Below are 14,352 nucleotides of genomic sequence, written 5' to 3'. Positions count from 1 at the left end.
GTGGCCGGAGGATTCAGTAATTACAGCTTGCAGGCTTAGTTGCCCCGCAGCACGGGTTCCTCAACCACGGATTGAACCCTTGTTCCCTGCATTGCAATTGCAAGGTCGATTCTTAACCACTGGACCACCAGGGAAGTCCTAGGAGTTATCCCTACCCCCCCCACCCCCGCCCAAGAAAATTTTATATTTAAGGCAGAGGGAAAGGAGCTATTGAAGATGGGAAGAACTCTCCCCTGATATATTGCATTCTTTATTATTAATAACAGTATTACTCTTTCCTTCTTACCTGGGCCAGACATCTCAGCCATTACCAAGCTCTGTTTATTTTATTTCTTACCGTTGCTTTATTGTTGAAACTAATATAATTGTATTCATAAACTATTATAAATGTATATTTTACTCTTTTCTCTCTAGTTTTTGCTTCAGAGACTTAAAAATTAATCTTACTAAAGCATGATTTTTATCAAATTGCCCTCAGAAATTTACTGACTCTGCCTTTTGTACTGAATATTCTTTAACGTCCAGGTTTCTTTCTGGTTTGGCAATCAACTTTCTGAGGTTCTTTCATACCCATACCCTAATGAAATGCATGTTCTGTTTCAGACAAAATAATCTGTTTGTGTTTTTCAAAACACCTAGGGAGTTTTTTGGAGAAGGCAATGGCACCCCACTCCAGTACTCTTGCCTGGGAAATCCCATGGACGGAGAAGCCTGGTAGGCTACAGTCCATGGGGTCGCGAAAAGTCGGCCATGACTGAGCGACTTCACTTTCACTTTTCACTTTCATGCATTGGAGAAGGAAATGGCAACCCATTCTTGCCTGGAGAATCTTGCCTGGAGAATCCCAGGGACAGAGGAGCCTGGTAGGCTGCCGTCTGTGGGGTTGCACAGAGTCGGACACGACTGACAAGACTTAGCAGCAGCAGCAGCAGCAGGGAGTTTTTGGTTTTGTTTGTCATTTCCAAACCTTCAGGCTTGCCATAATAACTTCTCTACCAATATAAATAAGGCTCATTTCCTCCATCAAGAAATCTCTGGAGATCCAGCGTGATATTACATGCTTTTCAAACTGGAGGTCGCAGCCCATTCGTTTACCCATTGATTTCATGGATCGTGAAGACATCATTTTTATTGTTTTTGCTTAAGAAACAGACTAGTATTGAATTTCGTCTTTAAATTTCTATCTAGTCTGTGATATCTTTAAATAGCTTGTCTGTGAATATCCTTATACACATCTTTTTTACTTATTTCTTCCTAAGGATAAATTACTAGAAAAAAACCAAAAAAGCCATAAAATAGGGAATGCTTTTTAAGGCTTTGTGTGCTTATTGACCAGTTGTTCTTCAGAAAGGTTCTACTTTACACTTCCTGTGTTATGTAAAATTGCATGGGTCATACTGCTGCCCACACTGTGTATTATCTCTCTTCAGCCAATTTGTGCTTCCCTGATAGCTCAGCTGGTAAAGAATCCTCCTGTAATGCAGGAGATCCCGGTTCGATTCCTGGGTCGGAAAGATCCACTGGAGAAGAGCTAGGGTGCCCACTCCAGTATTCTTAGGCTTCCCTTGTGGCTCAGCTGGTAAAGAATCCGCCTCCAGTGCGGAAGACCTGGGTTCGAAACCTGGGTTGGGAAGATCCCCTGGAGGGGAGGGCATGGCAACCCACTCCAGTATACCCGACTGAAGAATTTCATGGACTCTATAGTCCATGGTGTTGCAAAGAGCCGGACACGACTTTCAGTTTCACTTTTAGCCAATTTAATGAGGAAAAAATGGAAACATGTTCTAATTTGAAATTTCTTTTGCTTGTGTGGTTTAAAATTTGAAATCTCTTTGCTTATTAGTGTGGCTTAAACTTTCTTATTAATCTTTTTGTTTCCTTAGAATATTAAAATTGAAATAAAAATTATTTTAAACCATCTAAATGTTTAGTTAATTGAATTTACTTTTAGTAAATATTTTTAGTTTTTATTATAAATGGAGGTGCTGAATTGTGAAGAATCTAGCAGTTCTTCACTTTTGTCATAACATGAGAAGCAGATAAGAAATTGAAACAGAAGCTACTAAGGTCATTATCATAAAACAAACAGTCATATTACTTACTTATCCTCAGAAGTATCAATATAATTTTAAAAATTATTTTTTTAGAAGAGGACTACAGGTAGAAAATAACTACCTTCCCATCCTTCTTAAGTATACTTAGTAAATACTGCTTTTGCTTATGAAAATTAGTACAATCAACCTCTCTTGGATATGAATACATAATTGATAATATTTGCAACAATGGTTTTAACATAGAAGTATTTGCTGGACAGAAATGCTCTTGAACAGTTAATGGTTATTTTTTTATACCCACATAAAACCCTAGAGCTTATTTCTGGTCAGCTTGGTTCAAGTTTATATTGTGGTGGTATTTGGCTGGTTGAAACATTTTTCTTTGTGTTATTTGTTAGTCTGTTAGCAAGGTAACATACTCTATATTTCAGAATTTTAAAACCTGTGAATAAAAGTTTAATTTTCTTTTAAATATATACTATACTTAGTTTTTTCTCTATGAAAGACTAATACTTTTCCACAGATTCTCAGTTAAACCTCAGTTTCTTTTAGAACTGGAGTAGTTTCCTAATTTGGTACTGACTAGTTCAAACTGTCCAGAGAACACAATTGTTATAGCAGGTGTTTGCTTTGTATAATTATTATATTGATACTGAATTTTAATATCCTTGAAGAAGAAGTTAAGTGAAAACTTACTTATCCCATGAATAGTATGTGCTTAGAATGTACTTCCCTAGATGCTAATTGGAAAGTCACAAAGATCAGCAGATAAAATTTCAGTGTTATTTTATCAGTTATTCTCACGATCTGATTAGAGTCTCAATTGAAAAATGGTTTCTTATCCAGAAATCATTGTTTCTTGATAATCACTAATGATAATCTTCTGATTTTAGATCAATTTGAAGTTTGGTATCAGAAAACCAGAAGCTCGGACAGGTACTGAGACTGATACCTGTACAGCTTGTGCAGGCACCTTGATCCTTGAGTTTGCTGCTCTAAGTCGATTCACAGGAGCAACGATATTTGAGGTTTGCTTTTCATAGTTTGGTCTCCTGGGTATTGGGCATACATAACTACTTTATAGCTTTTCTTCATTGATCAAGTATTAAGAGAATCAATTGGAGGATTTCTGTTATTTTAGTGAACATTTTGTCTAAATTACAGCACACAGTTTTTAATTGTCAAAAGCACAATTAAGTACAACTTTCGTTCACAAATTTTAACTTTTTAGTTTTATTCTTAGAAAATGCCTTAGCTGTATTATATGAAATTTAATGTTAAAGATGTCTTGTATGAAATACTGTGTTGCTTTATTGTTAGACTTCTGTGTGGTCTATTGCATTTCTGAAAACTTCACTAATCTTCTAAAACATAGTGAAGTTTTTGCACTTTCCTTCATTGAGAGTCTTATCTGTAAGTTTGTTTACTTCAGTGGGAATATCATTCATTATCCAAAGACTTAATAGCCTCCAAATAGTTTCTTGTGAACCAGCTATGTCTCACACTTTTTTATTTTAGCTAATTGTTTAACCATGTCATTGGAGTGCAATAGTGACAGCCTGTGTTCAAACATATGACTTAGAATTATTTCAGATTCAGCAAATGGTGCACATAGAATAAGCAGAAATAGGAACTGTATAATACTGGCATTTAGAGACATTGGGTCTGAGTATACATAAACCAGGGCATCCCTCATAGCTCAGTTGGTAAAGAATTTGTCTGCAATGCAGGAGACCTGGGTTCGTTTCGTGGGTCGAGAAGATCCCTTGGAGAAGGAAATGGCAATCCACTCCATTACTTTTGCCTGGAAAATCCCATGGACAGAGGAGCCTGGCAGGCTACCGTCCAAGGGGTCACAAGAGTCGGACACGGCTTAGCGACTAAACCACCAAACGTAAAACAAGTTTAATGGTCTTTGTGTGGATGTATGTTCAAAGTATCTTAAGAACAGGTTAATCTTATTTTGTTTTATTCTTTAACTTGCTGGGTAATATTTTTCCTTCATTAAAAAAAAGTCATTCTTTACATCCTTTCTAATTTAATTTGACCTATAAACTCTGAGATGCATTTACACTTGAGGAAAGTGAGGCTCAAAGATGCTTGACTAGTGGGTGAAGGAGTGGAACCAGAATTAGAATCCATTACTTTCTGAATTCAAAGCCCAGCCTCTTTCCACTGGGTTATTTTATATTTTAAAACATGCTTTTTCTTTAAGTTCTTGAATGTGATTTATTATGGAAGAAGCAACCTCATGCAGTTGACAGAGACTCAAACTAATACATGTCTGGTAAACTACAGTCTGAGGCCAAATCAAGCCATTGCCTGGTTTTCGACACAAAGTTTTATTGTGACAGAGCCAGCTCATCTATTGATTTTTGTCTATGGCTGTATTTGTGCTACAGTGACTGAGTTGAGTAATTGTGACAATGACTGTCTAACCCATAATGCCTGTCTGGCCCCTGTCAGAAAAAGTCTGTTGACCTTTGGTCTGATGTATATGAAGAGATCTGAATTCTCATATCATTAATAGCTGTCCTGTAGTCTAGTTTTAAACTTTCACTAAATTGTTGATTTCACTGGTCCTGTTTCTTTAGCTATAAAATAGTAATAGGGAAATGTAATCCTGATGAAATTTTTTCAGCTCTGAAATTACATGATTAAGTAAAGTTGCAATCTGCTTTGTTTTAAAAATTCAGCATAAATAGATTGAGTCAAGAATGAAAACTATTTTATACCCTGTTCTTAAATCTGCAGAGTGACAAATTGGTTTAATGATTTCTTTTATAGAAGTACTTCTGCAATGCTGAGTACATTCATGCTCTGAAATTAATTTTAACTTAATTCTTTTGTACATGTTCTTTGCTTTTGTTTTTTTAACATCTTTTCATCCAAAGCCAAGAATTTAATCAGAAATAATTTAGTGTCCAAGGGATAATAATAAATGAAAAAAGAAGAGAAAAATGTTATTATAAGGTTGTAATTTTGGTACTGTTAAATGAATGCCAGTTACTTTACTTACTCTTCACTAATGAAGTTGCCTGCTATTTAAAATGTAGGATTTGAAATGCCTATTCTGTTTCAGAGATGGCATACTAATTTTGAAATTCTTTTTCAGTTTTGTGAATAAGAGTATTTAAGGAGATTTTCACTTTGTATTAAAAGATAGAAATTATTTTAATATATGCCAACTGTTTTTATTTCAATAATTCTTGTGTGTAAATGTGGACCTATACTACAAGAGTAGATGAACAAGGATGGTCTCAAAGTGAGATCATTGGCACTAAATAGCATTTTTAGAGTCATTCTTTCCAACTAGACTCAGTTAGCTGAAAGAGCCAGTATTTTTGACTTGTAAAGAAATTTAATGTATAAGTGATCATCTCTGGAATTTACTTAATCCTAAAAGTATACTATGGGCCTTTGATTTTTGTTTGGCAGATATGCAATTCTTCAAGTATGCTTTTCTTTTTTTATTATAGGAATATGCAAGAAAAGCTCTTGATTTTCTCTGGGAGAAAAGACAGAGAAGTAGTAATTTAGTGGGTGTGACTATAAATATTCATACTGGAGACTGGGTACGAAAAGGTATGTAAGTTGGACTTTTCAAATTAAGCCTTCACATTCTAAAAATGGTTGGGAAATAAAGGATTTTTATTTGTTAAAATAGTCTTTATGACAGTATAAAGCATAATTTCTCACAAGATTGCTGGAATTTTAAGAAATGTAGCCAAATTTTCTTCCTTGGTGCCAAATAATAGCACACTTACTTCAGATAGCTTAATATCCTATTTCATACCTTATAGCATTATAGATGAAACAATATAACTAATTTCTTTGAGAACCAGAGGAACAGAATACCTTAACCATCTCACATCAGAGTGTAATTAAGTGGAAATCTATGTTTAATAATACTATCGTCAATCTTTTTTTTTCCCCTACCACCAGAAATTGTGTATAGCATGGTAACTGAGAGCATAGACCCTGGAGCCATAATTTTGGAATTCAAGTCATGTGATCTTGGGCAAAATATTTAACCTTTATGTGCCTCTGTATCTGTGAGAATGAGAATAATAGTACTTACTTCATAGAGTTATTATGATTTTGTTGTGTTGATTTTTGTTTGTGTTTTTTTAATAATTTTTATTGGAGCAAAATTTTTATTGTATAGTTGATTTACAGTGTTGTGTTTCTGCAGTACAGTGGTCAGTTAGAGTTATTACGATTAAATGAGTTAATCTCGGGAAGATCCCCTGGAGTAGGAATAGGCTCAGAGGTAAAGCGTCTGCCTCCATTGTGGGAGACCTGGGTTCGATCCCTGGTTCAGGAAGATCCCCTTGAGAAGGAAATGGTATTTCCCACTCCAGTATTCTTGCCTGGAGAATCCCATGGACGGAGAAGCCTGGTAGGTTACAGTCCACAGGGTCGCAAAGAGCCGGACACGACTCACTTCACTTTGGTATTCTTGCCTGGGAAATCCCGTGGATGGAGGAGCCTGCTGGGCTACAGGCCATAGGGTCACAAAGAGTCGGATGCAACTGAGTGCACGCACACACACACACAAGCATAAGCACTTAGAACAGTGCCTGGCATATGCTATGCTTACCATGAAGCAAATGCTCACTAATGTGATTTTAATTCCTTTAATTAAAAATTTCACTTTTGGGAATCTGCCTGAGGAAACAGTATGAAAGGTAGAAAATCATTTGTTCCCAAAGATGTTTATCACATAAAATTATTTGTAGTGGTGGAAAACTTGGAAACAGTCTGAGTGATCATCAGTAAAGAGTAGCATCAGTATTGAGAATTATTTAACATCAGTGTTGGAGTGGTAAGTTATTAAATTGAATTGGATCAGGAGACAAAACATATAACAATGTTTTATGAATAAACAGGATGTAGAATCATATAAAAATATGATCTTTATAAGACAACTCTATAATACAGACATAAACAAATGGAAATACACTGGACTGTTACTAATGAGATTTGTTTATCTTATTTATACATTTCTCTGTTTCTAAAAACTTATGTGTAAAATAAAAATTAATTGCCTATATTTAAATAAATGAAATATAAATATTAATTTGAACATATTATAATTATTGCCTCTATTCAATACTGTCTGAAAATTTTCAAAGTGTTATCTAAATGGTCCTTTCCTGAAACTGATCTTAATCTTGGCTTCAGAATTTTGCAGTTTCTTTTCTTAATTCACTCTCATCATTGGTCCATGCATGGCTCATTTTATTTAGTTCATTTTTAATAATATATTAAGTACTCACAGATACACCGGCCATCCGTTATAAAAAAGCTAACTTGACAGTATACTACTTCTGCTTATGGTCCTCAACTCTCCATACCTTTGTAATCTCATGTCTTTATAATCCCATATGTCTGCCTCTAACTGAAATACCCATCATTCTGATCTTGTATCGCTCAATCCCTTGCTTTCCTTTTATACATTTTTATGTATCCACATGTATTCCTTGATGTACATATTTTTGTTTTATTTTTAACTTATAAAAGGGTATCATGTCATATGAGACCTTTTGAGACTTTTCACCTAAAATTATATTACTAAAATTCTTGCACATTGTTGCATGATATAGTTCATTCTGTTTTGACTGCTGCATAATACTTTACTGTGTGAATAAACCATGGATTTGTAGGCATTTAGGTTGTTTCTAGGATTTTACTCTTGTGAACCCTAGTGCTGTGAGTATTTTTGTGTTTCTTCTGTTGTATATGTGTAAGTTTCTCTTGTCTGTATATCTAGGTAGAATTTTTAGATCATAGACTAAGTTAAAGTTCAGTGATAGGAGATATGTCAGATTGTCTGCTAAAGTTGTTTCCACTTTACACCGCTTTATACTTTCACCAGCAACATAGATGAGATCTTGTGGATCAGCATCCTCTCCAGCACTTTGTATTGTCACACTCAAAGATTTGCCAATCAAATGAGTGTGTAGATGATTTCCCATGGTGACTTGATTTATATTTCTTTGAACACTGATGATGTTGAACACGGCCTCATGTTTATTGGCTATGTGTTTCCTTTTTTAAAAAAATGTGGATATTCTTAAATTTTTGTCTATTTTCTACTCAGTTACTTGTTCTTTTAAAAAATTAATATTGATACTTATATGATACTTATGATCTATGTGGTATCTATCCTTTGAAATTTATTAAGGTTTTCTTTTGGCCTAGAACATGGTCAGCTTTCACTTGTGTTTAAGAAAAAAATGTGTATTTTCTAATTGTTGGATATAAATTTCTATATATGTCAATTTTCTGAGTGAATAATGTTGTGCAGTTCCTTGCTAATTTTGTTTGCTTGATGTATTAAGGAAGGTTGATAAAATTTCTGACAATGTGCACCTATTAGTATCTCCCTGTAGTTGTATTTTTTGCTTTATATATTTTGTTGGCTGCATTAATTTAAAATTGCTATCTCTTCATAGTTGAACCTTTCATCATTATGTAGTAATCATCTCTAATAATACTCTGTTACAGTCTTTTAGTCTGTTAGTAATACAGCTATGTCAGCTTTATTTTCCTTGATATTTCCTTAATAGGTCTTTTCCTGCTCTTTCACTTTCAATCTTTGCAGATGCTCATGCTATAAGTGTTACTCCTGTAAAATTTATAGATTTAAAGTCAGTCTTTGTCTTTTAATTGGTGAATTTAGTTCTTTTATGTTTATTGGCATTTTTAATATATTTGGATTTATTTATACTATGTTAATTATTATTTCAGTGTGTCTCACCTTTTCTGGTTCCTTTTAACCCTTTTGTTTTTAATTGAAACCTGTATTTACCTCCTAGTGAGACAGGAACTTCAGCCTGCTCTGCCATTCTTTTGTCTCCCTTGGTTCCAGCCCTCATCCACTCTTAGTATTACATAGATATTTAGTTCTTTTTGGTTGTAAATGTTTTCTCTTTTTTCTTTTGGTCTTAGTGCTGCCCCTCCTCTCTCTTTCATTAAAAGTATTCAACTCTAACAAGGTATTTTGTCACTTGTACTTTGTATATTTCTTGCAATATCTCTTAGTTTTGCCTTTCTTCTTGTATAAATATTTATCCCAGATCAGCTACTGATCTTCAGTAGCTGTTAATAGCTTCTGAGGCCTTAGATGCCCAACAGTAATTTTATTATGCTTTCATATTTGAGAAAGTTTGGCTGTAAATAATCTTCTGTTCAAGTTCTTTCTTTTCAAATCTTTGAAAATACAACTCTATCGTCGTCTTGTTGTTTAGTCGCTAAGTTGTGTCCAACTCTTTTGCAACCCCCTGGACTGTAGCCTACCAGGCTCCTCTGTCCTTAGGCTTAGGATTTCCCAGGCAAGAATGCTGGAGTGGGTTGCCATTTCCTTCTCCAGCGGATTTTCTCAACCTAGGGATCAAATGCGTGCCTCATGCATTGGCAAACGGGTTCCCTTATCAAAGGGAAGCCATTGTCTTCTTGAATTTTTTTAAAAAACCTGTTATTCTGATTTTTATGTTCTTATTTGTGATCTGCTTTTTCTCCAGAAAATTAACAGTAGCAAAGGCAGAGAAGTTTCTGGAAATGTAACAATAATTTTAGGTGTAGAATTTTCTTTATTTCTCCTTTTGGTATTCTGTGGGCCCTTTCAGTTTAAAATCTGTGTTTTTCATTGCTGAAATTTGATTTTTTTAAAGATATTTTATCTCTTTCATTTTTATCTGTTTTTGCAATTCTTGTTATTACATGTAGTCTTCTGGGTTTGCTGATTTGTTCCTCAGCTATATCCTAGATGCTGTGTATCCTATCCATTATGGAATTTTCTTATGTTTTTATTCTATAATTTCTTCTCAGTTAAAAGTTTCTTGTTTTGTATTGCTAATCTTTTTCTTGTCTCTTTAATGTGTTTATTAGACTAATTTTAAATCTTGGTTTGCCTGTTTTAATATTTGTGCCTCTGATAAACTCTTACTCCAGTACTTTCTTATTTTTTAAAAGTCATGCATCTTAAATGTTTTTGTTCTGTAAGTTCATGTTGACTTGTCACCTACTTTGTGGGAAAGATTCCAATTCCTATCAGCCCTAGTTATCATAGGGATGGAATCTAAGAAGTTTTAAAAAATACCAGTGCCTGGACTCCTAGAAATAATGATTTGATTAGCCTGGAGTATGCCCTGGTTATAGGGATTTCTAAGATTATAATTGTAATTATAGCTTAGATTGTCATTCACTGCCCTTAAGAGTTTGAAGGAGAAAAGGTTGGGAAGAGAGTATCTAAAATTACTTCCCATCTCTTTTTTATTTCAGTTCCTTACATAGGACTTCTGTGCTGCCCTGATTTTATTCCTGAGGCTACCTAGAGCCTATGTCTGAGTTGTAGCAGGGTTGGGAGGAGACGTGCTATCTTAAGGCAGTGGTAAGAGAGAAACCAGAGCAAAATTCCAGCAGGTTTTCTGCTGTTTGATCCTTCTATAGCTATGTCTGGCTGCCTTCTGCTCCAGAACTACGTCCCTCCCCTCTCCATAACCCACCAAGTTCGTACAGTTTTCTTCTTGTTATTTTCTTTTTTTGGTCTTCTGTGATGATCTTGCAGGAAAAAGCCAGCCATTATCTAGCTTCAGCAATGTAAGTGTCACCTCCAAACAGCAGCAGTGTTGTTTTCATATCTGTTATAACTAAAGATTGATGGCTAACTGATAAAGGATCCAGTTAAATTGCATTATAATACCCTCTAGTGCTTCCTCTTTGAAGTTCCTCATTAGAAAATCAGCTTTAAAAATATTCTTAAAACTAGTATCTCTGGCTTTTAAATAAGACTTCTTCTGTAGCCAATTTTACAAAGCAAGAATTTTTTAAAAACATATAAACTATTATCAGTAAAGGAACCTATTAGGCATATAGTAGGGTTAATGTTTCTATAAATGTATAATTTTTACTTTTGACAGTTTCATATTTAGACTAATTTCTCATTCTTAGTGTGTTAGTACCTTATACTCTGTAAAGAATTTTAAAGACTTGTTTAATAAAAAATCACATTTATATGTATTTTCCATAGATAGTGGAGTTGGAGCAGGGATTGATTCATATTATGAGTACCTGTTGAAAGCCTATGTCTTGCTTGGAGATGACAGCTTTCTGGAAAGATTTAATACAGTAAGTTGTTCCAATTATGTATGAATTTTAGAGCCATTTTATAATTTGTGAGATTTTGATAGAAATTCAGTCATTTGAGTGATACTTTGAAAAATTATTTTTAAATATATAGTAGTTTTTTGGTCAGTATTTTCTGATGTTGGACAGGGACAGGGTAAAAAGCTACATACATTTTAAAAACTAGTTTGCAAAGTAGTTTTTATTTTCACCTATCATCAGAAGTTTTCAAGATTTTCCAGTAAGTAATAAAATACGTAGATACGAGGTTTACCTGATCTTTTATACAGGAAGAGAATTTATTGAAGCTAGTTACTAGTTAGCTTTCTCCTTTGTATTCTAATTCTTTTTGGAATAGTTAGGAAGTTTGACTTGGTCCTTGACCACGCCAAGTATCGGGGCTTTGGAGACTTGAACAAACCAGTGAGTATTTGTTTCAAAAGCAAGTCTGTAAGTCTTTAAGTCTGGATCAGACTCACAGGCATATTCTTAGGGGTGAAGGAGGAGATTATTGAACCTAATTGGATTGCCTTTGTCTATAATTAAATCAAACTGAAATTAATTAGAGTAAACTCATCAACTGTGTCACCACATTCTTTTCAAAATAATTTACCATTTCTTTTCCCTCTCATGAGTTTACTCACATTACTGTGGCATAGTACAATATAGTATGGGAGCTGTCCTATCTGGGTTTAAATCCTGGTTGTACCACTGGTTTTGTGATTTGGGGCAAGTAACTTAGATATTTTCCTCTATTCCTTATCCACAGAATGAGAATTATTTATTTAATTTTTTTCCCAGTACTGTTTATTGGGAAGATTAATGAACTAATACATATGAAATGATAGAACTGTGCTTTAAGATCTAGTTGGTACTCAATAATAGTTAACAAATAATAGATGAGTTAGGGGGAGAACCTAGTAAAAGTCCTGATAAGTCATCAGTTGAATACTTTTAGAACACTATTACATATATCATTTTTAGATTATAACAAGAGTTTCTTGAGTTGCATGAGGACAGATATTATTTTTTTTGTTGGTTTGTTATCATTCATTGACTCTGACAGCTCAACCTGTTGTTGTCAAGGCTGAGAAATTCTAGGAGAAGATGAAAGAAGGGGAGAAGAATTTTTAAGACCGTAAAAGACAGAGGTAGTGGACCGTAAGAGTGGCAGCACCGATGAGATGCATTAGTTTAGGTAACAATTCCTTGGTAAATTTATTCATATATAAATTCAGGTTTCATTTCTTCACAGTGCTGTTTAATGCTATGCTGTATTTAGAACAGTACATCTTTTCTCATCGACTTTCATGAACACATATTGTGACCTTTTTTAGCACTATGATGCCATCATGAGGTATATAAGCCAGCCACCTCTGCTACTTGATGTGCATATCCACAAGCCAATGCTGAATGCTCGGACTTGGATGGATGCTTTGCTTGCCTTTTTTCCAGGTTTGCAGGTAAAAAAAAAAAAAAACAAACTCTTAATTCTCTTAATACTGAAGTAGAATGATTAAGTGTATTTGTGATCTCCAAACTGAATTATCAAAATAGAGTCACTCAAATTTGTGTTAACCTGGCCTTTTCTGTTTATATAATGATTGCAAATAACATCAACTCATGCTTTACTAGGTTATTTTGTTGTTATTGTTGGTTTTTAGGTCTTAAAGGGAGATATTAGACCTGCTATTGAAACTCATGAAATGTTATATCAAGTGATTAAAAAACACAATTTTCTACCAGAGGTAAGCAGATCATCTTTGGAATTCTACTTCAGTCTATAGACTGGTAATTTAAAGGTAGAAAATGTCATTTTCAAGATTGGTTCTTTTTTATTTTTCCTGGTTAAATAGTTTACTTAATATATTTTGGGTTTATACAGTATATGTTTTTCCTTTTCCTTATGTATTAAGAGAAGTCCACTTTAGGATAATGCTGACAGCTTATTAATTTAATATTAAAAAATATTCCAGATTGGTATTTCTCAGCCTTTTCTAATCCATACCGTTGCATATTGTCTCATTCTGGCTTTGACACATACCTGCCAGCTAGGGAGACTTTTGGACTTTTCAGGCTCTTCATGCTGTTGAAGAATTGTTCTCCCTGGTTTTTATATGCTAATAATAAATATTCTTGCTAGCTTGATACTGCAGGATTTTAATAGCATGCCTTTTTGGCTTTCCAGAAATGTACCATAAAAATTTTCCAAATTTGTATATGACCATACCCTCTTTGAGATACCTAAGCATCTCACCAATACAGAAGGCTTCCTGAAGTGTTTGTTTCAAGCCACAGAGGATTTGAGATTCTTATGTAAAAAAAAGAAAAAGAGTGCATATGCTAAAATAGAAATAGGAGGGTGAGGGACTTAATAATTAAGAGGAAAAAGTGGTGATAAGGAAAATAAAAGAAAACACAATTATGTAGGCCATCAGGACTTGTGTTGTAGCATTACTGAGTCGTAGTTTTTCCTAAGCTTCCTAATAGCCAAAGTGATCATTTAAAAAAGCAATCCTATTTAATTGGTAAAAATAACAGCCTCACAAAAATGAATTGTGATTTTAAGCAATGAAAATTTTCATTTCATAGATTGTTATCAATATTTTAACTATTTTTACTTGTCTGTGATCTAATTTACATATTGCAGTATATTCTAGAACTATTTTTTTAAATCACACTTTTATGAATATTTGTATGTTGTTTTGTCTAGGCATTTACCACAGATTTCAGGGTACATTGGGCTCAACATCCGTTAAGGCCAGAATTTGCAGAAAGCACCTACTTCTTGTATAAAGTAAGCTAATTTAACTCTCTTTTTGCCATTTAGCCCTTATTCTCTGTTGGATAACTCACTATCTTATAATGATAGTATTGGGTTTTCAAAGTTCTTATTTAATGTTATAATGGTTGGATAGATCATGGTTCTTATTCATCTAGTTCATAGAATATTGAAAGATGCAAGAATTGACTTCTAAGCTTGATGCCTTTTCAAAACATTTGTTAAACATTGCATTAAAGAGAAATTTTATATTCTAGAGCTGCTTTCTAAAGCGTGTCTCTTGCCTTCTTTCAGTCAGGCAGCCCTTCTGGGCATTAGAAATTTCATTTAAAGCCTAAGATATACAGTTGTGCTGCTTTCCAGTTGTGTGTTTAAGAAATTCAT

General features: G+C 34.0%; 1 protein-coding gene across 1 annotated transcript in view; it reads left to right on the top strand.

The window, feature by feature from the left end:
* EDEM3 (ER degradation enhancing alpha-mannosidase like protein 3) overlaps positions 1-14,352 on the top strand; it is a 65,147-nt gene that overhangs the window by 27,467 nt on the left and 23,328 nt on the right. Inside the window, exons 7-12 of the mRNA XM_052653971.1 lie at positions 2,948-3,082; positions 5,534-5,639; positions 11,092-11,189; positions 12,524-12,649; positions 12,851-12,934; positions 13,900-13,983. Coding sequence (XP_052509931.1) covers positions 2,948-3,082; positions 5,534-5,639; positions 11,092-11,189; positions 12,524-12,649; positions 12,851-12,934; positions 13,900-13,983 — 633 coding nt within the window. The remainder of the gene's footprint in view (positions 1-2,947; positions 3,083-5,533; positions 5,640-11,091; positions 11,190-12,523; positions 12,650-12,850; positions 12,935-13,899; positions 13,984-14,352) is intronic.

This window comes from Budorcas taxicolor, chromosome 16 (assembly GCF_023091745.1).
Source record: "Budorcas taxicolor isolate Tak-1 chromosome 16, Takin1.1, whole genome shotgun sequence".
Taxonomy (NCBI): Eukaryota; Metazoa; Chordata; class Mammalia; order Artiodactyla; family Bovidae; genus Budorcas; species Budorcas taxicolor.
Note: the sequence above shows the minus strand (reverse complement) of the source record. Positions and strands in the feature narration are given on the sequence as shown.